The sequence below is a fragment of the Oncorhynchus mykiss genome, chromosome 25, assembly GCF_013265735.2.
Source record: "Oncorhynchus mykiss isolate Arlee chromosome 25, USDA_OmykA_1.1, whole genome shotgun sequence".
Classification (NCBI taxonomy): Eukaryota; Metazoa; Chordata; class Actinopteri; order Salmoniformes; family Salmonidae; genus Oncorhynchus; species Oncorhynchus mykiss.
The window spans coordinates 44,455,271-44,475,379 of record NC_048589.1 but is presented as its reverse complement, the minus strand read 5'-3'; the positions used below and the strand labels follow the sequence as shown (position 1 = coordinate 44,475,379).

Sequence of the window (20,109 nt, the reverse complement as noted above, 5' to 3'; positions counted from 1 at the left end):
TAGTGTAGTGTTGGTGTCAGTGTAGTGTTCGGGTCAGTGTAGTGTAGTGTTGGGGTCAGTGTAGTGTAGTGTTGGGTCAATGTTATGTAGTGTTGGGGTCAGTGTAGTGTTGGGGTCAGTGTAGTGTTGGGGCAGTGTAGTGTTGTGTTGGGGTCAGTGTAGTGTTGTGTTGGGGTCAGTGTTGTGTTGTGTTGGGGTCAGTGTAGTGTAGTGTTGGGGTCAGTGTAGTGTTGTGTTGGGGTCAGTGTAGTGTAGTGTTGGGGTCAGTGTAGTGTAGTGTTGGGGTCAGTGTAGTGTTGTGTTGGGGTCAGTGTAGTGTAGTGTTGGGGTCAGTGTAGTGTTGTGTTGGGGTCAGTGTAGTGTAGTGTTGGGGTCAGTGTAGTGATGTGTTCGGGTCAGTGTAGTGATGTGTTGGGGTCAGTGTAGTGATGTGTTGGGGTCAGTGTAGTGATGTGTTGGGGTCAGTGTAGTGATGTGTTGGGGTCAGTGTAGTGATGTGTTCGGGTCAGTGTAGTGATGTGTTCGGGTCAGTGTAGTGATGTGTTCGGGTCAGTGTAGTGATGTGTTGGGGTCAGTGTAGTGATGTGTTGGGGTCAGTGTAGTGATGTGTTGGGGTCAGTGTAGTGATGTGTTGGGGTCAGTGTAGTGATGTGTTGGGGTCAGTGTAGTGATGTGTTGGGGTCAGTGTAGTGATGTGTTGGGGTCAGTGTAGTGATGTGTTGGGGTCAGTGTAGTGATGTGTTCGGGTCAGTGTAGTGATGTGTTGGGGTCAGTGTAGTGATGTGTTGGGGTCAGTGTAGTGATGTGTTCGGGTCAGTGTAGTGATGTGTTGGGGTCAGTGTAGTGATGTGTTCGGGTCAGTGTAGTGATGTGTTGGGGTCAGTGTAGTGATGTGTTCGGGTCAGTGTAGTGATGTGTTGGGGTCAGTATAGTGATGTGTTGGGGTCAGTGTAGTGATGTGTTGGGGTCAGTGTAGTGATGTGTTGGGGTCAGTGTAGTGATGTGTTCGGGTCAGTGTAGTGATGTGTTCGGGTCAGTGTAGTGATGTGTTGGGGTCAGTGTAGTGATGTGTTCGGGTCAGTGTAGTGATGTGTTGGGGTCAGTGTAGTGATGTGTTGGGGTCAGTGTAGTGATGTGTTCGGGTCAGTGTAGTGATGTGTTGGGGTCAGTGTAGTGATGTGTTGGGGTCAGTGTAGTGATGTGTTGGGGTCAGTGTAGTGTTGGGGTCAGTAAAGTGTTGGGGCCAGTGTCGTGTAGTGTTGGGGTCAGTGTAGTGTTGTGTTGGGGTCAGTGTAGTGTTGGGGTCAGTGTATTGTTGGGGTCAGTGTAGTGTTGTGTTGGGGTCAGTGTAGTGTTGGGGTCAGTGTGGTGTTGGGGTCAGTGTAGTGTTGGGGTCAGTGTTGTGTAGTGTTGGGGTCAGTGTAGTGTAGTGTTGGGGTCAGTGTAGTGTAGTGTTGGGGTCAGTATAATGTAGTGTTGGGGTCAGTGTAGTGTTGGGGTCAGTGTAGTGTAGTGTTGGGGTCAGTGTAGTGTAGTGTTGGGGTCAGTGTAGTGTTGGGGTCAGTGTAGTGTTGGTCATTGTAGTGTTGGGTTGGGGTCAGTGTAGTATTGGGGTCAGTGTAGTGTTGGGGTCAGTGTAGTGTTGTGGTCAGTGTAGTGTAGTGTTGGGGTCAGTGTAGTGTAGTATTGGGGACAGTGTAGTGTTGTGTTGAAGTCAGTATAGTGTAGTGTTGGGGTCAGTGTAGTGTTGGGGTCAGTGTAGTGTAGTGTTGGGGTGAGTCTAGTGTTGTGTTGGGGTCAGTGTAGTGTAGTGTTGGGGTCAGTGTAATGTTGGGGTCAGTGTAATGTTGGGGTCAGTGTAATGTTGTGTTGGGGTCAGTGTAGTGTAGTATTGGGGTCAGTGTAGTGTAGTGTTGGGGTCAGTGTAGTGTAGTGTTGGGGTCAGTGTAGTGTTGGGGTCAGTGTAGTGTAGTGTTGGGGTCAGTGTAGTGTAGTGTTGGGGTCAGTGTAGTGTAGTGTTGGGGTCATTGTAGTGTTGGGGTAAGTGTAGTATTGAGGTCAGTGTAGTGTAGTGTTGGTGTCAGTGTAGTGTTCGGGTCAGTGTAGTGTAGTGTTGGGGTCAGTGTAGTGTAGTGTTGGGTCAATGTTATGTAGTGTTGGGGTCAGTGTAGTGTTGGGGTCAGTGTAGTGTTGGGGCAGTGTAGTGTTGTGTTGGGGTCAGTGTAGTGTTGTGTTGGGGCCAGTGTTGTGTTGTGTTGGGGTCAGTGTAGTGTAGTGTTGGGGTCAGTGTAGTGTTGTGTTGGGGTCAGTGTAGTGTAGTGTTGGGGTCAGTGTAGTGTAGTGTTGGGGTCAGTGTAGTGTTGTGTTGGGGTCAGTGTAGTGTAGTGTTGGGGTCAGTGTAGTGTTGTGTTGGGGTCAGTGTAGTGTAGTGTTGGGGTCAGTGTAGTGTAGTGTTGGGGTCAGTGTAGTGTTGTGTTGGGGTCAGTGTAGTGTAGTGTTGGGGTCAGTGTAGTATTCGGGTCAGTGTAGTGTAGTGTTGGGGTCAGTGTAGTGTAGTGTTGGGTCAATGTTATGTAGTGTTGGGGTCAGTGTAGTATTGGGTCAGTGTTATGTAGTGTTGGGGTCAGTGTAGTATTGGGGTCATTGTAGTGTAGTGTTGGGGTCAGTGTTATGTAGTATTGGGGTCAGTGTAATGTTGTGGTAGTGTAAGTGTAGTATTGGGGTCAGTGTTATGTAGTGTTGGGGTCAGTGTAGTGTAGTGTTGGGGTCAGTGTAGTGTTGGGGTCAATGTAGTGTAGTATTGGGGTCAGTGTTGGGGTCAGTGTAGTGTAGTGTTGGGGTCAGTGTATTGTTGGGGTCAGTGTAGTGTAGTGTCGGGGTCAGTGTAGTATTGAGGTCAGTGTAGTGTTGGGGTCAGTGTAGTGTTGGGGTCAGTGTAGTGTTGGGGTCAGGGAGGTGTTGTGTTGGGGTCAGTGTAGTATTGGGGTCAGTGTTGTGTTGGGGTCAGTGTAGTGTTGGGGTCAGGGAGGTGTTGTGTTGGGGTCAGTGTAGTATTGGGGTCAGTGTTGTGTTGGGGTCAGTGTAGTGTTGGGGTCAGTGTAGTGTTGGGGTCAGGGAGGTGTTGTGTTGGGGTCAGTGTAGTATTGGGGTCAGTGTTGTGTTGGGGTCAGTGTAGTGTTGGGGCAGTGTAGTGTTGTGTTGGGGTCAGTGTAGTGTAGTGTCGGGGTCAGTGTAGTATTGAGGTCAGTGTAGTGTTGGGGTCAGTGTAGTGTTGGGGTCAGTGTAGTGTTGGGGTCAGGGAGGTGTTGTGTTGGGGTCAGTGTAGTATTGGGGTCAGTGTTGTGTTCGGGTCAGTGTAGTGTTGGGGCAGTGTAGTGTTGTGTTGGGGTCAGTGTAGTGTAGTGTCGGGGTCAGTGTAGTATTGAGGCCAGTGTAGTGTTGGGGTCAGTGTAGTGTTGGGGTCAGTGTAGTGTTGGGGTCAGGGAGGTGTTGTGTTGTGTTGGGGTCAGTGTAGTGAAGTGTTGGGGTCAGTGTAGTGTTGTGTTGAAGTCAGTATAGTGTTGGGGTCAGTGTTATGTAGTGTTGGGGTCAGTGTTATGTAGTGTTGTAGTGGAGTGTAGTTATTATTTACCAAGGTCTCCCTGGCAAATGTCTGTCCTGCTGGCTCCGCCCACAATGAACTGAGGGTTCTCACAGATCTCCTGAAGACACACAGAAACAGATAGACATGTGGATTAGCTGACTAGGGGGATATATATTGAAGACACACAGAAACAGATAGACATGTGGATTAGCTGACTGGAAGGATATATATTGAAGACACACAGAAACAGACAGACATGTGGATTAGCTGACCAGGGGGATATATATTGAAGACACACAGAAACAGACAGACATGTGGATTAGCTGACTAGGGGGATATATATTGAAGACACACAGAAACAGACAGACATGTGGATTAGCTGACTGGGAGGATACAGTTGAAGTCAGAAGTTTACATATACTTAGGTTGGAGTCATTAAAACTCATTATTCAACCACTCCACAAAATTTTTGTTTAACAAACTATAGTTTTGGCAAGTCGGTTAGGACATCTACTTTGTGCATGACACAAGTAATTTTTCCAACAATTGTTTACAGACAGATTATTTCACTTATAATTAGCTGTATCACAATTCCAGTGGGTCAGAAGTTTACATACACTAAGTTGACTGTGCCTTTAAACAGCCTGGAAAATTCCAGAAAATGATGTTTCTGATAGGCTAATTGACATCATTTGAGTCAATTGGAGGTGTACCTGTGGATATATTTCAAGGCCTACCTTCAAACTCAGTGCCTCTTTGCTTGACAAAATGGGAAAATCAAAAGAAATCAGCCAAGACCCCAGAAAAACAATTGTAGATCTCCACAGGTCTGGTTCATCCTTGGGTGTAATTTCCAAACGCCTAAAGGTACCACGTTCATCTTTACAAACAATAGTACACAAGTATAAACATCATGGGACCACGCAGCCATCATACCGATCAGGAAGGAGAAGCGTTCCGTCTCCTAGAGATGAACGTACTTTGGTGCGAAAAGTGCAAATCAATCCCAGAACAGCAGTAGAGGACCTTGTGAAGATGCTGGAGGAAACAGGTACAAAACTATTTATATCCACAGTAAAACGAGTCCTATATCGACATAACCTGAATGCCCGCTCAGCAAGGAAGGAGCCACTGCTCCAAAACCACCATAAAAAAGCTAGACTACGGTTTGCAACTGCACATGGGGACAAAGATCATACTTTTTGGAGAAATGTCTTCCAGTCTGATGAAACAAAAATAGAACTGTTTGGCCATAATGGCCATAGTTATGTTTGGAGGAAAAAGGGGGAGGCTTGCAAGCCGAAGAACACCATCCCAACCTTGAAGCACGGGGGTGGCAGCATCATGTTGTGGTGGTGCTTTGCTGCAGGAGGGTCTGGTGCACTTCACAAACTAGATGGCATCATGAGGGAAGAAAATTATGTGGATATATTGAAGCAACATCTGAAGACATCAGTCAGGAAGTTAAAGCTTGGTCGCAAATGTCTTCCAAATAGACAATGACCCCAAGTATACTTCCAAAGTTGTGGCAAAATGGCTTAAGGACAACAAAGTCAAGGTATTGGAGTGGCCATCACAAAGCCCTGACCTCAAACCTATAGAAAATTTGTGGGCAGAACTGAAAAAGCGTGTGTGAGCAAGGAGGCCTACGTACCTGACTCAGTTACACCAACTCTGTCAGGAGGAATGGGCCAAAATTCACCCAACTTATTGTGGGAAGCTTGTGGAAGGCTACCTGACACGTTTGACCCAAGTTAAACACTTTAAAGGCAATGCTACCATATACTAATACTAATGAGTGCATGTAAACTTCTGACCCACTGGGAATGTGATGAAAGAAATAAAAGCTGAAATAAATCATTCTCTCAACTATTATTCTAACATTTCACATTCTTAAAATAAAGTGGTGATCCTAACTGACCTGAGACAGGGAATTTTTACTAGGATTAAACGTCAAGAATTGTGGAAAAACTGAGTTTAAATGTATTTGGCTAAAGTGTATGTAAACTTCTGACTTCAACTGTATATCTGTCACTTTAGGTTTGCATGTATTCTAAACTAGTTCACTGCTGTGAAATAGTGGCCCATTACAGTGAATAACAACAGTGTGGAGCTGATGAAGCACTTTCATTGTTTGGAAATAGAAGGAACGTACTGGCAAACACTATGCCAATACTCACATAGAAACACAGACACGTGGATGAGTTAACATGTGATCTAGCTGGGTGGTTCCAGCTCGAGAATGCTGATTGGGCTGACAGCTGTGGTATATCGGAGTGTATACCACGGGTACGACAAAATATCAGATTTTTGCTGCTCTAATTACGTTGATAACCAGTTTATAGTAGCAATGAGGCGCCTCGGGGGCTGTGGTATACGGCCAATATACCACGGCTAAGGGCTGTGTCCAGGTGTTGCGTCGTGCATAAGAACAACACTTAGCCTTATTGCTTAAATATTCTATACTGAACAAAAAATTAAACCGCAACATACAACAATTTCAATGATTTTACTGTTACAGTTCATATGAAGAAATTAGTCAATTGAAATAAATTAATTAGGCCCTAATCTATGGATTTCACATGACTTGGCAGGGGCGCAGCCATGGGTGGGCCTGAGCGGGCATAGGCCCACCCACTTGGTCCCTGGTTCGAGCCCAGGTTGGGGCGAGGAGAGGGACGAAAGCTGTACTGTTACACATGCAGACTCAATTAGCCAACTAGCTTCTCTCGGTTTGATGCAGTCAAGACAGGTACTAGTAATCCTAAACTCAGCAAAAAAAGAAACGCCCTCTCACTGTCAACTGCGTTTATTTTCAGCAAACTTAACATGTGTAAATATTTGTATGAACATAACAAGATTCAACAACTGAGACATAAACTGAACAAGTTCCACGGACATGTGACTAACAGAATGGAATAATGTGCCCCTGAACAAAGGGGGGATCAAAATCAAAAGTAACAGTCAGTATCTGGTGTGGCCACCAGCTGCATTAAGTACTGCAGTGCATCTCCTCCTCATGGACTGCACCAGATTTGCCAGTTCTTGCTGTGAGATGTTACCCCACTCTTCCACCAAGACACCTGCAAGTTCCTGGACATTTCTGCGGGGAATGGCCCTAGACAATGGCCCTAGCCAATGGCCCTAGCCAATGGCCCTAGACAATGGCCCTAGCCAATGGCCCTAGACAATGCCAGGAACATTGTGAATTATCTCACAGAAACTGGACTTGGGCCACAAATAGTGTGCTTTTGATTTAGCGTATTTTGCCAAATAAACAGAAATTCACTTCAGTAGCTGTTATTAAATGTAATTTTTACGTTGTACTGTATCCGAACAGTAACCCCAAAACCGCAGTACATACCGAACAGTGGGTTTGGTGAACTGTTACTCCCCTATACCCATTCATTACCTTGCATAGTTTTGTTTAACCAACCAAAGTCACATACTGCTACATTCAGCCTTTTTCTAACCTAAAGCCGATGTAACCCATGCTAATCACCTCAAAGTACATTCGCATCCAGGCAATAAGATACTCAATCCACTTCAGAGACGTCGGACCTGTTTCCATCTTACTTTAACCATATGATTCAGAACCATTTCTAACCAAATGATTCAGAACCATTTCTAACCATTCTATAACCATATGATTCAGAACCATTTCTAACCATATGATTCAGAACCATTTCTAATCATATGATTCAGAACCATTTCTAACCATATGATTCAGAACCATTTCTAACCATATGATTCAGAACCATTTCTAACCATATGATTCAGAACCATTTCTAACCATATGATTCAGAACCATTTCTAACCATATGATTCAGAACCATTTCTAACCATATGATTCAGAACCATTTCTAACCATTCTATAACCATATAATTCAGAACCATTTCTAACCATTCTATAACCATATAATTCAGAACCATTTCTAACCATTCTATAACCATATAATTCAGAACCATTTCTAACCATATGATTCAGAACCATTTCTAACCATTCTGATACATCCATATTTTAAGCAGCCATAACAACAGTTATTCTAGCCCATAATGCTAAACACTTAGATCCAGATAAGTTTATACAAAATCTGTGAGAAATATTTGTTTTGCCATCATGAATCCCTTTCAAAAGCATCCTGAAACGTCCTTGTTGTTGACTTGGTATTGTAGGATATCATCCCACCTCCCACATGCGTTTCCATTCCTTCCCCCTCTTTATTGAATAATCTTCCTCTCCTGTATGTCCCCCCCCCCCCTCCTCTCCTACCTTGGGTCTCCTCCAGATCCACCCCCCCTCTCCTACCTTGGGTCTCCTCCAGATCCCCCCCCCCCCCCCCCACGCTCCTCTCCTACCTTGGGTCTCCTCCAGATCCCCCCCCCCTCTCCTACCTTGGGTCTCCTCCAGATCCACCCCCCCTCCTCTCCTACCTTGGGTCTCCTCCAGATCCACCCCACTCCCCCCCCCCCCCCTCCTAACTTGGGTCTCCTCCAGATCCACCCCCCCCCCCACCCTCCTCTCCTACCTTGGGTCTCCTCCAGATCCACCCCACTCCCCCCCCCCCCCCCCCCTCCTACCTTGGGTCTTCTCCAGATCCACCCCACTACCCCCCTCTCCTCTCCTATCTTGGGTCTCCTCCAGATCCACCCCACTACCCCCCTCTCCTCTCCTACCTTGGGTCTCCTCCAGATCCACCCCCTCCCCCCTCCTCTCCTACCTTGGGTCTCCTCCAGATCCACCCCCCCTCCTCCCTCCTACCTTGGGTCTCCTCCAGATCCCCCCCTCCTCCTCTCCTACCTTGGGTCTCCTCCAGACGATGTTCTTGACCTTGTTGGACTTGTGTCCCAGCTCCTTGTACCCCAGAGACTCCACGGAGGCTGGGAAGGTGTCATCCTCAAACAGGCACTTCTTGGTGAGGCACTCTTGTTTGAGTGCGGTAAAGTCCTGCCCGCTGAAGCGCAGGGGCTTGCTGAGGGATCCTTCTCCATCTCTTCTCTCTCTCTCCCGGATCAGCCGGTCACAGAAGAAGCCGGACGGTGTATAGGGCATTCTGGATTATTATTTTTTTTACTGCCGGCTTTTGCCACTTCCACTAAAGTCTTTACAAGCCTAAAAAGCTAACCTCTGATTGGCTGTGTCGTTGTATGACGTCCCCCTCTCTCTTGATCATAGAGTAGACTCTAAAAGGCATGCCGGGGCGAACAAGACTCCACATGCATTCACATTCACCTGCATTAACACACACACACTGACACACATACTGACACACACACACACACACTGACACACACACACACACACACTGACACACATGCGCTCACACGCAGACACACACACACACACACACACACACACACACACACACACACACACATGCGCTCACATGCAGACACACACACACACACTGACGCACATGCGCTCACATGCAGACACATACACACACACACTGACGCACGCACACACTGATGCACGCACGCACACACACGCACACGCTCTCACACACACAAAAAGGTTGTCTATTTGTTGCATTCCCATTGGTCCCCGAACAATGCCCCCCAACGTTCCTTAGCAGTGGTCATTTCAGTGGCGTTATTGTGTTGCCACACAAAGGGAGTGGGGATGGGGGGGTGTACCGGGCCACGCCACCGCCCATGTAAACAGTGGTCAGTAGATGGTCTGCCTCTGCAGAAGGCATTCAGTCCATTTAGCCCTATTCCATTCTCTCCATGGAGCTCAGTATCCAGCGGTCTCAGCACATCTCCACTACAGCAGCAGGCCGAGCTCTCTCTGTGGTAAACTAGCTAGCGAGGTGAGGGGGAACTCCCAGCACCCCTTTAATCAGTCAGGTACGTTTTAATCAAGGGAACACCCCCTAATGATATACACAGGGATCTTAGGTTCTACATGCACAAAGCATAGTTCTGGAGATATTGAGCATCAAAAATGGTTTTCACATCCCAGATTTCAGAATTATTTTTTTGAAGTGAATTCTTCTTTCATAACTCATTAAGGAACGTCACCTCAAAGGTACCTACCTACCTCTTCCTCTTTTCATGACTCAATAAGTAAATCCTTACATACAGTTATTTTTGATTGTGTCACGGATTCCTCCGGAACTTTCATTGCGTCACACGCGGCGCCTCCCAGTGGTAATTGTATAAGTGTGCAACTTGGTTCATCGTTGATGCGTTCGATTATTGTTACACTGTCCGTTGGGGGCGTGTGAGTACCTGTGTGTTCTGGGCTTTCGTGCCATTTGTGGATTATGCTTTCATGTTTCCGTGTAACGAGATTCGTCTTCCTCTGACGAGGAGTATGAAGGATCGGACCAATTTGCAGCGTGATACGTGTCCATGTTGAACACAAAAAAAAACGAAATAACGAAACCGTTCTGTCTGGTGAAGACACAGAGACAGAAAAACAATCACCCACAACTAAAATGGGGAAACCAAGGCTACCTAAGTATGATTCTCAATCAGAGACAACGAACGACACCTGCCTCCGATTGAGAATCATACCAGGCCAAACACATAAATACAACATAGAAAAAATAACATAGACTACCCAGCCCATCTCACGCCCTGACCAAACTAACACAAAGACATAATAAAGGAACTACGGTCAGAATGTGTTTGCATGTTTCCTCCTCCATGTATATCTCACTAGGTCAGGATATTAAACCTCCTCCATGTATATCTCACTAGGTCAGGATATTAAACCTCCTCCATGTATATCTCACTAGGTCAGGATATTAAACCTCCTCCATGTATATCTCACTAGGTCAGGATATTAAACCTCCTCCATGTATATCTCACTAGGTCAGGATATTAAACCTCCTCCATGTATATCTCACTAGGTCAGGATATTAAACCTCCTCCATGTATATCTCACTAGGTCAGGATATTAAACCTCCTCCATGTATATCTCACTAGGTCAGGATATTAAACCTCCTCCATGTATATCTCACTAGGTCAGGATATTAAACCTCCTCCATGTATATCTCACTAGGTCAGGATATTAAACCACCTCCATGTATATCTCACTAGGTCAGGATATTAAACCTCCTCCATGTATATCTCACTAGGTCAGGATATTAAACCTCCTCCATGTATATCTCACTAGGTCAGGATATTAAACCTCCTCCATGTATATCTCACTAGGTCAGGATATTAAACCTCCTCCATGTATATCTCACTAGGTCAGGATATTAAACCTCCTCCATGTATATCTCACTAGGTCAGGATATTAAACCTCCTCCATGTATATCTCACTAGGTCAGGATATTAAACCTCCTCCATGTATATCTCACTAGGTCAGGATATTAAACCTCCTCCATGTATATCTCACTAGGTCAGGATATTAAACCTCCTCCATGTATATCTCACTAGGTCAGGATATTAAACCTCCTCCATGTATATCTCACTAGGTCAGGATATTAAACCTCCTCCATGTATATCTCACTAGGTCAGGATATTAAACCTCCTCCATGTATATCTCACTAGGTCAGGATATTAAACCACCTCCATGTATATCTCACTAGGTCAGGATATTAAACCTCCTCCATGTATATCTCACTAGGTCAGGATATTAAACCTCCTCCATGTATATCTCACTAGGTCAGGATATTAAACCTCCTCCATGTATCTCTCACTAGGTCAGGATATTAAACCTCCTCCATGTATATCTCACTAGGTCAGGATATTAAACCTCCTCCATGTATATCTCACTAGGTCAGGATATTAAACCTCCTCCATGTATATCTCACTAGGTCAGGATATTAAACCTCCATGTATATCTCACTAGGTCAGGATATTAAACCTCCTCCATGTATATCTCACTAGGTCAGGATATTAAACCTCCTCCATGTATATCTCACTAGGTCAGGATATTAAACCTCCTCCATGTATATCTCACTAGGTCAGGATATTAAACCTCCTCCATGTATATCTCACTAGGTCAGGATATTAAACCTCCTCCATGTATATCTCACTAGGTCAGGATATTAAACCTCCTCCATGTATCTCTCACTAGGTCAGGGTATTAAACCTCCATGTATATCTCACTAGGTCAGGATATTAAACCTCCTCCATGTATATCTCACTAGGTCAGGTTATAAAACCTCCATGTATATCTCACTAGGTCAGGATATTAAACCTCCTCCATGTATCTCTCACTAGGTCAGGGTATTAAACCTCCATGTATATCTCACTAGGTCAGGATATTAAACCTCCTCCATGTATATCTCACTAGGTCAGGATATTAAACCTCCTCCATGTATATCTCACTAGGTCAGGATATTAAACCTCCTCCATGTATCTCTCACTAGGTCAGGGTATTAAACCTCCATGTATATCTCACTAGGTCAGGATATTAAACCTCCTCCATGTATATCTCACTAGGTCAGGTTATAAAACCTCCATGTATATCTCACTAGGTCAGGATATTAAACCTCCTCCATGTATATCTCACTAGGTCAGGATATTAAACCTCCATGTATATCTCACTAGGGTCAGTATCAGCAGGGGGAGAGAGCAGCAGACTGAGGATCAGTCTCAGCAGAGGGAGAGAGCAGCAGACCGAGGGTCAGTCTCAGCGTAGGGAGAGAGCAGCAGACTGAGGATCCGTCTCCCAACATCTCTCCGCTCTCCCTTTCCTCCACTGACACTGACCAAAAAGGGGACACCGTCTTCCAGTTGATGGCAAAACTCAAGTAGCACCGCATTATTTCTGCCTCGTGCACAAATTCATGTTGTTACTCTTATGAACAGAGAAAGTGAAATATTCCTTATATTAAAAAGACCAAGCCGCTAATAATAACATCAACGCAAGCCTATAGATACACTTACTTACTCATTCACTACCGATGCACTGCTTGTTGTAGCGCTGAGTGAAAATAGGAAGAACGCGCATTGGATGGTTTATAAAATTGTTGAATACAAAGTGTTGACAGTGCTGAGTTAGAACTTAAACATGAACTCACTCATAAAAACAGCAGCTCTGTGCTGCATTCGTTGACAGTCTCTCTCTAGTCATGATTTTAAACGTTTTGACATTTCACAGTATCAATTTTTCCGAAGCTTTCTTTAATGCCTGCTACGTTACTGCAGTCTCGGTCATCTGAGCAATCTGATTGGCCAGCGGTAAGCATAGTGCACTTGATTTCCTCTACAGGCCCACCGGGAAGGCAGAGTTTATATATTCAGACACATGAAATGGCAACAGTTTGTCTACCCGGCGGGCAGGGCAGCTGAATTGGCTGCACCTACCAACAAACAGCCCAATACGAAAAAAAAAAGAAAAAAATTATGAATAGGTTTTTAACAGAAATGTTTGGCGATCGACTAGAAATGACAAGTCGATCGCCATCGACCGGTTGGTGACCACTGACCTTAGATGATCAGGACAGTATTTGTCTGAAGAGGTGAAGTATGGCGATGAGCTATACGACTGTACTTCTGATTCTAATTCTCAAGAGGAAAGGTAAAACCCTCAGCCGTGAGGTTACTGAGGAGGACCAACAGTGACAGGCGGGGGGTCTGAAAGGGACTGGCATGCAGGGATGGAACATAAGGATTTTGGGCAGTGCCCAGCAGACCCCGGTTTCTACATTCAGGTCCTACATCTGTGGCCTGCAATGTTTGAAAAGGCAACATTTCACTGCTGTGTCAGACTAGTTTGGCACATCTTCTATTATCAATTTCACTGCTGTGTCAGACTAGTTTAGCACATTGAGGCATGACAAAGAATTACCTTGGTGTACATTTATACATATTTTTGTATTTTATTCCAAGAATAGAATCAGTGGTTCAATAATGTAAATGACCATTATTCAGAGATCCCAGAATGTAACTTTAAACTGCTGTCCTACTGTAGGTCTACCCATCAATTTAAAAAAAATCACCTGAGCTCCTGCCTACATGGGCGGAGAATCACGTGGCAGTTAACTTAAATATGAAATTAACTTCAATATGATTAGACTGTAGTTTACTACAGTGTCTGTAAATAAATATTGATCGTGGTAAGAAGTGGAGGGCGCTCAACCAACATGCACATAGGTTAGGTTACTATGGTGACCATAGGTAAGGTTACTATGGTGACCATAGGTTAGGTTACTATGGTGAGCGAGCGTTGCGCCTTTTCATTATCAATAAGTGTTACCCATTTATTTGACTCTGCCGGCAAATCGTCCTCTAAAAGGTGGGTTATATCCTATAGGCCTGAGCCAAACGTAGCAAGTGTTGCTGTCATCATTCTTGTTGCTTCCAGTTCAGTAGCTGTACGACCAGGTGCTCGTGTTCTCTATTAAATAGAGTGGGCTATAGCCTATGCATGGACGGAGAAGCACGGGACTGTTATCTTTCCAAAGAAATGTACTTCCTAAATAGGATTAGGTGATTAGGTTATAGTTTACTACATGGCTTAGAAAGGCCTATCCAGACCATTCACCCAGTCCAGTCACACAGCCCTATCCAGTCCAGTCACTCAGCCCTATCCAGTCCAGTCACACAGCCCTATCCAGTCCAGTCACTCAGCCCTATCCAGTCCAGTCACTCAGCCCTATCCAGTCCAGTCACCCAGTCCAGTCACTCAGCCCTATCCAGTCCAGTCACCCAGTCCAGTCACACAGCCCTATCCAGTCCAGTCACTCAGCCCTATCCAGTCCAGTCACACAGCCCTATCCAGTCCAGTCACTCAGCCCTATCCAGTCCAGTCACTCAGCCCTATCCAGTCCAGTCACTCAGCCCTATCCAGTCCAGTCACTCAGCCCTATCCAGACCATTCACCCAGTCCAGTCACACAGCCCTATCCAGTCCAGTCACTCAGCCCTATCCAGTCCAGTCACTCAGCCCTATCCAGTCCAGTCACTCAGCCCTATCCAGACCATTCGCCCAGTCCAGTCACTCAGTCCTATCCAGTCCAGTCACTCAGTCCTATCCAGACCATTCACCCAGCCCAGTCACTCAGCCCTATCCAGTCCAGTCACCCAGCCCTATCCAGACCAGTCACTCAGCTCTATCCAGACCATTCACCCAGTCCAGTCACTCAGCCCTATCCAGTCTAATCACTCAGCCCTATCCAGACCATTCACCCAGTCCAGTCACTCAGCCCTATCCAGTCCAGTCACTCAGCTCTATCCAGACCATTCACCCAGTCCAGTCACTCAGCCCTATCCAGTCCAGTCACTCAGCTCTATCCAGACCATTCACCCAGTCCAGTCACTCAGCCCTATCCAGTCCAATCACTCAGCCCTATCCAGACCATTCATCCAGTCCAGTCACTCAGCCCTATCCAGTCCAGTCACTCAGCCCTATCCAGTCACTCAGCCCTATCCAGTCCAGTCACGCAGCCCTATCCAGTCACTCAGCCCTATCCAGACCATTCACCCAGTCCAGTCACTCAGCCCTATCCAGTCCAGTCACTCAGCCTTATCCAGTCCAATCACTCAGCCCCTATCCAGTCCAGTCACCCTATCCAGTCCAGTCACCCAGTCCAGTCACTTAGCCTTATCCAGTCCAATCACTCAGCCCTATCCAGACCATTCACCCAGTCCAGTCACTCAGCCCTATCCAGTCCATTCACCCAGTCCAGTCACTCAGTCCAGTCACCCAGCCCTATCCAGTCCAGTCACTCAGCCCTATCCAGACCATTCACCCAGTCCAGTCACTCAGCCCTATCCAGTCCATTCACCCAGTCCAGTCACTCAGCCCTATCCAGTCCAGTCACTCAGCCCTATCCAGACCATTCACCCAGTCCAGTCACTCAGTCCAGTCACTCAGCCCTATCCAGTCCAGTCACCCAGCCCCATCCAGTCCAGTCACCCAGTCCAGTCATTCAGCCCTATCCAGTCCAGTCACTCAGCCCTATCCAGACCATTCACCCAGTCCAGTCACTCAGTCCTATCCAGTCCAGTCACTCAGCCATATCCAGTCCAGTCACCCAGCCCAGTCACTCAGCCCTATCCAGTCCAGTCACTCAGCCCTATCCAGTCCAGTCACTCAGCCCTATCCAGACCATTCACCCAGTCCAGTCACTTAGTCTTATCCAGTCCAGTCACCCAGTCCAGTCACTCAGCCCTATCCAGTCCAGTCACTCAGACCCTATCCAGACATTCACCCAGTCCAGTCACTCAGTCCAGTCACCCAGCCCTATCCAGTCCAGTCACTCAGCCCTATCCAGACCATTCACCCAGTCCAGTCACTCAGCCCTATCCAGTCCATTCACCCAGTCCAGTCACTCAGCCCTATCCAGTCCAGTCACTCAGCCCTATCCAGACCATTCACCCAGTCCAGTCACTCAGTCCATTCACTCAGCCCTATCCAGTCCAGTCACCCAGCCCTATCCAGACCATTCACCCAGTCCAGTCACTCAGCCCTATCCTGTCCAGTCACTCAGCCCTATCCAGTCCAGTCACCCAGTCCAGTCACTCAGCCCTATCCAGTCCAGTCACTCAGCCCTATCCAGTCCAGTCACTCAGCCCTATCCAGACCATTCACCCAGTCCAGTCACTCAGCCCTATCCAGTCCATTCACCCAGTCCAGTCACTCAGCCCTATCCAGTCCAGTCACTCAGCCCTATCCAGTCCATTCACCCAGTCCAGTCACTCAGTCCAGTCACCCAGCCCTATCCAGTCCAGTCACTCAGCCCTATCCAGACCATTCACCCAGTCCAGTCACTCAGCCCTATCCAGTCCAGTCACTCAGCTCTATCCAGACCATTCACCCAGTCCAGTCACTCAGCCCTATCCAGTCCAATCACTCAGCCCTATCCAGACCATTCATCCAGTCCAGTCACTCAGCCCTATCCAGTCCAGTCACTCAGCCCTATCCAGTCACTCAGCCCTATCCAGTCCAGTCACGCAGCCCTATCCAGTCACTCAGCCCTATCCAGACCATTCACCCAGTCCAGTCACTCAGCCCTATCCAGTCCAGTCACTCAGCCTTATCCAGTCCAATCACTCAGCCCCTATCCAGTCCAGTCACCCTATCCAGTCCAGTCACCCAGTCCAGTCACTTAGCCTTATCCAGTCCAATCACTCAGCCCTATCCAGACCATTCACCCAGTCCAGTCACTCAGCCCTATCCAGTCCATTCACCCAGTCCAGTCACTCAGTCCAGTCACCCAGCCCTATCCAGTCCAGTCACTCAGCCCTATCCAGACCATTCACCCAGTCCAGTCACTCAGCCCTATCCAGTCCATTCACCCAGTCCAGTCACTCAGCCCTATCCAGTCCAGTCACTCAGCCCTATCCAGACCATTCACCCAGTCCAGTCACTCAGTCCAGTCACTCAGCCCTATCCAGTCCAGTCACCCAGCCCTATCCAGACCATTCACCCAGTCCAGTCACTCAGCCCTATCCTGTCCAGTCACTCAGCCCTATCCAGTCCAGTCACCCAGTCCAGTCACTCAGCCCTATCCAGTCCAGTCACTCAGCCCTATCCAGTCCAGTCACTCAGCCCTATCCAGACCATTCACCCAGTCCAGTCACTCAGCCCTATCCAGTCCATTCACCCAGTCCAGTCACTCAGCCCTATCCAGTCCAGTCACTCAGCCCTATCCAGTCCATTCACCCAGTCCAGTCACTCAGCCCTATCCAGACCATTCACCCAGTCCAGTCACTCAGTCCAGTCACTCAGCCCTATCCAGTCCAGTCACTCAGCCCTATCCAGTCCAGTCACCCAGTCCAGTCACTCAGCCCCATCCAGTCCAGTCACCCAGTCCAGTCATTCAGCCCTATCCAGTCCAGTCACTCAGCCCTATCCAGACCATTCACCCAGTCCAGTCACTCAGTCCTATCCAGTCCAGTCACTCAGCCATATCCAGTCCAGTCACCCAGCCCAGTCACTCAGCCCTATCCAGTCCAGTCACTCAGCCCTATCCAGTCCAGTCACTCAGCCCTATCCAGACCATTCACCCAGTCCAGTCACTTAGTCTTATCCAGTCCAGTCACCCAGTCCAGTCACTCAGCCCTATCCAGTCCAGTCACTCAGACCCTATCCAGACATTCACCCAGTCCAGTCACTCAGTCCAGTCACCAAGCCCTATCCAGTCCAGTCACTCAGCCCTATCCAGACCATTCACCCAGTCCAGTCACTCAGCCCTATCCAGTCCATTCACCCAGTCCAGTCACTCAGCCCTATCCAGTCCAGTCACTCAGCCCTATCCAGACCATTCACCCAGTCCAGTCACTCAGTCCATTCACTCAGCCCTATCCAGTCCAGTCACCCAGCCCTATCCAGACCATTCACCCAGTCCAGTCACTCAGCCCTATCCTGTCCAGTCACTCAGCCCTATCCAGTCCAGTCACCCAGTCCAGTCACTCAGCCCTATCCAGTCCAGTCACTCAGCCCTATCCAGTCCAGTCACTCAGCCCTATCCAGACCATTCACCCAGTCCAGTCACTCAGCCCTATCCAGTCCATTCACCCAGTCCAGTCACTCAGCCCTATCCAGTCCAGTCACTCAGCCCTATCCAGTCCATTCACCCAGTCCAGTCACTCAGCCCTATCCAGACCATTCACCCAGTCCAGTCACTCAGTCCAGTCACTCAGCCCTATCCAGTCCAGTCACTCAGCCCTATCCAGTCCAGTCACCCAGTCCAGTCACTCAGCCCCATCCAGTCCAGTCACCCAGTCCAGTCATTCAGCCCTATCCAGTCCAGTCACTCAGCCCTATCCAGACCATTCACCCAGTCCAGTCACTCAGTCCTATCCAGTCCAGTCACTCAGCCATATCCAGTCCAGTCACCCAGCCCAGTCACTCAGCCCTATCCAGTCCAGTCACTCAGCCCTATCCAGTCCAGTCACTCAGCCCTATCCAGACCATTCACCCAGTCCAGTCACTTAGTCTTATCCAGTCCAGTCACCCAGTCCAGTCACTCAGCCCTATCCAGTCCAGTCACTCAGACCCTATCCAGACATTCACCCAGTCCAGTCACTCAGTCCAGTCACCCAGCCCTATCCAGTCCAGTCACTCAGCCCTATCCAGACCATTCACCCAGTCCAGTCACTCAGCCCTATCCAGTCCATTCACCCAGTCCAGTCACTCAGCCCTATCCAGTCCAGTCACTCAGCCCTATCCAGACCATTCACCCAGTCCAGTCACTCAGTCCAGTCACTCAGCCCTATCCAGTCCAGTCACCCAGCCCTATCCAGACCATTCACCCAGTCCAGTCACTCAGCCCTATCCTGTCCAGTCACTCAGCCCTATCCAGTCCAGTCACCCAGTCCAGTCACTCAGCCCTATCCAGTCCAGTCACTCAGCCCTATCCAGTCCAGTCACTCAGCCCTATCCAGACCATTCACCCAGTCCAGTCACTCAGCCCTATCCAGTCCATTCACCCAGTCCAGTCACTCAGCCCTATCCAGTCCAGTCACTCAGCCCTATCCAGTCCATTCACCCAGTCCAGTCACTCAGCCCTATCCAGACCATTCACCCAGTCCAGTCACTCAGTCCAGTCACTCAGCCCTATCCAGTCCAGTCACTCAGCCCTATCCAGTCCAGTCACCCAGTCCAGTCACTCAGCCCCATCCAGTCCAGTCACCCAGTCCAGTCATTCAGCCCTATCCAGTCCAGTCACTCAGCCCTATCCAGACCATTCACCCAGTCCAGTCACTCAGTCCTATGCAGTCCAGTCACTCAGCCATATCCAGTCCAGTCACCCAGCCCAGTCACTCAGCCCTATCCAGTCCAGTCACTCAGCCCTATCCAGTCCAGTCACTCAGCCCTATCCAGTCCAGTCACTCAGCCCTATCCAGACCATTCACCCAGTCCAGTCACTCAGCCCTATCCAGTCAGGTCACTCAGTTCAGTCACTCAGCCCTATCCAGACCATTCACCCAGTCCAGTCACTTAGTCCTATCCAGTCCAGTCACCCAGTCCAGTCACTCAGCCCTATCCAGACCATTCACCCAGTCCAGTCACTTAGTCCTATCCAGACCATTCACCCAGTCCAGCCACTCAGTCTCTCTGTGTCTCTGTCTCTCTCTCTCTCTCTCCCTCTCTCTCTGTCTCTCGCTGTCTCGCTATGTCTCTCTCTCTCTATGTCTCTCTCTCTCTATGTCTCTCTCTCTCCCTCTCTCTCTCTCTCTGTCTCTCTCTGTCTCTCTCTCTATGTCTCTCTCTATGTCTCTCTCTATGTCTCTCTCTCTCTGTCTCTCTCTATGTCTCTCTATGTCTCTATGTCTCTCTATGTCTCTCTCTCTCTCTCTCTCTATGTCTCTCTCTCTCTCTCTGTCTGTCTCTCTATGTCTCTCTCTCTCTCTCTGTCTGTCTCTCTCTCTCTGTCTCTCTCTCTCTCTCTCTCTACAGAATACATTAGGGGAAGTTCCTTTGCTGTAGGCAACAATCCAGCTCTGCCAGGCTGCCAGATATCGGCTTTATCCCCCTCATCGAACTCGTGTTCAACTGCTCTTTAAATCGGTTTAATTAAATGTTTACATTTGCTTCAAGTGTGTGTGTTTTTTTCACCAGATCTATAGTGTTGTTTGTGTTGATTTATATCCAAGGCAACGTAATCCAAATCT

General features: G+C 48.0%; 2 protein-coding genes across 3 annotated transcripts in view; both read right to left on the bottom strand.

The window, feature by feature from the left end:
* The window catches only part of capn3a (calpain 3a, (p94)), a 73,923-nt gene extending 65,172 nt beyond the window's left edge, over positions 1–8,751 (bottom strand). Inside the window, exons 1-2 of one of the 2 annotated variants that reach the window (XM_036963109.1) lie at positions 8,385–8,751; positions 3,632–3,701 (exon numbers count right to left, since the gene is read on the bottom strand). In XM_036963109.1, coding sequence (XP_036819004.1) covers positions 3,632–3,701; positions 8,385–8,636 — 322 coding nt within the window. In that variant the 5' untranslated portion in view covers positions 8,637–8,751. The remainder of the gene's footprint in view (positions 1–3,631; positions 3,702–8,384) is intronic. The other variant, XM_036963110.1, reaches the window with a different exon arrangement.
* Positions 1–20,109, bottom strand: part of LOC110505940 (probable N-acetyltransferase camello) — a 669,337-nt gene that overhangs the window by 427,086 nt on the left and 222,142 nt on the right. The window lies entirely within an intron of this gene.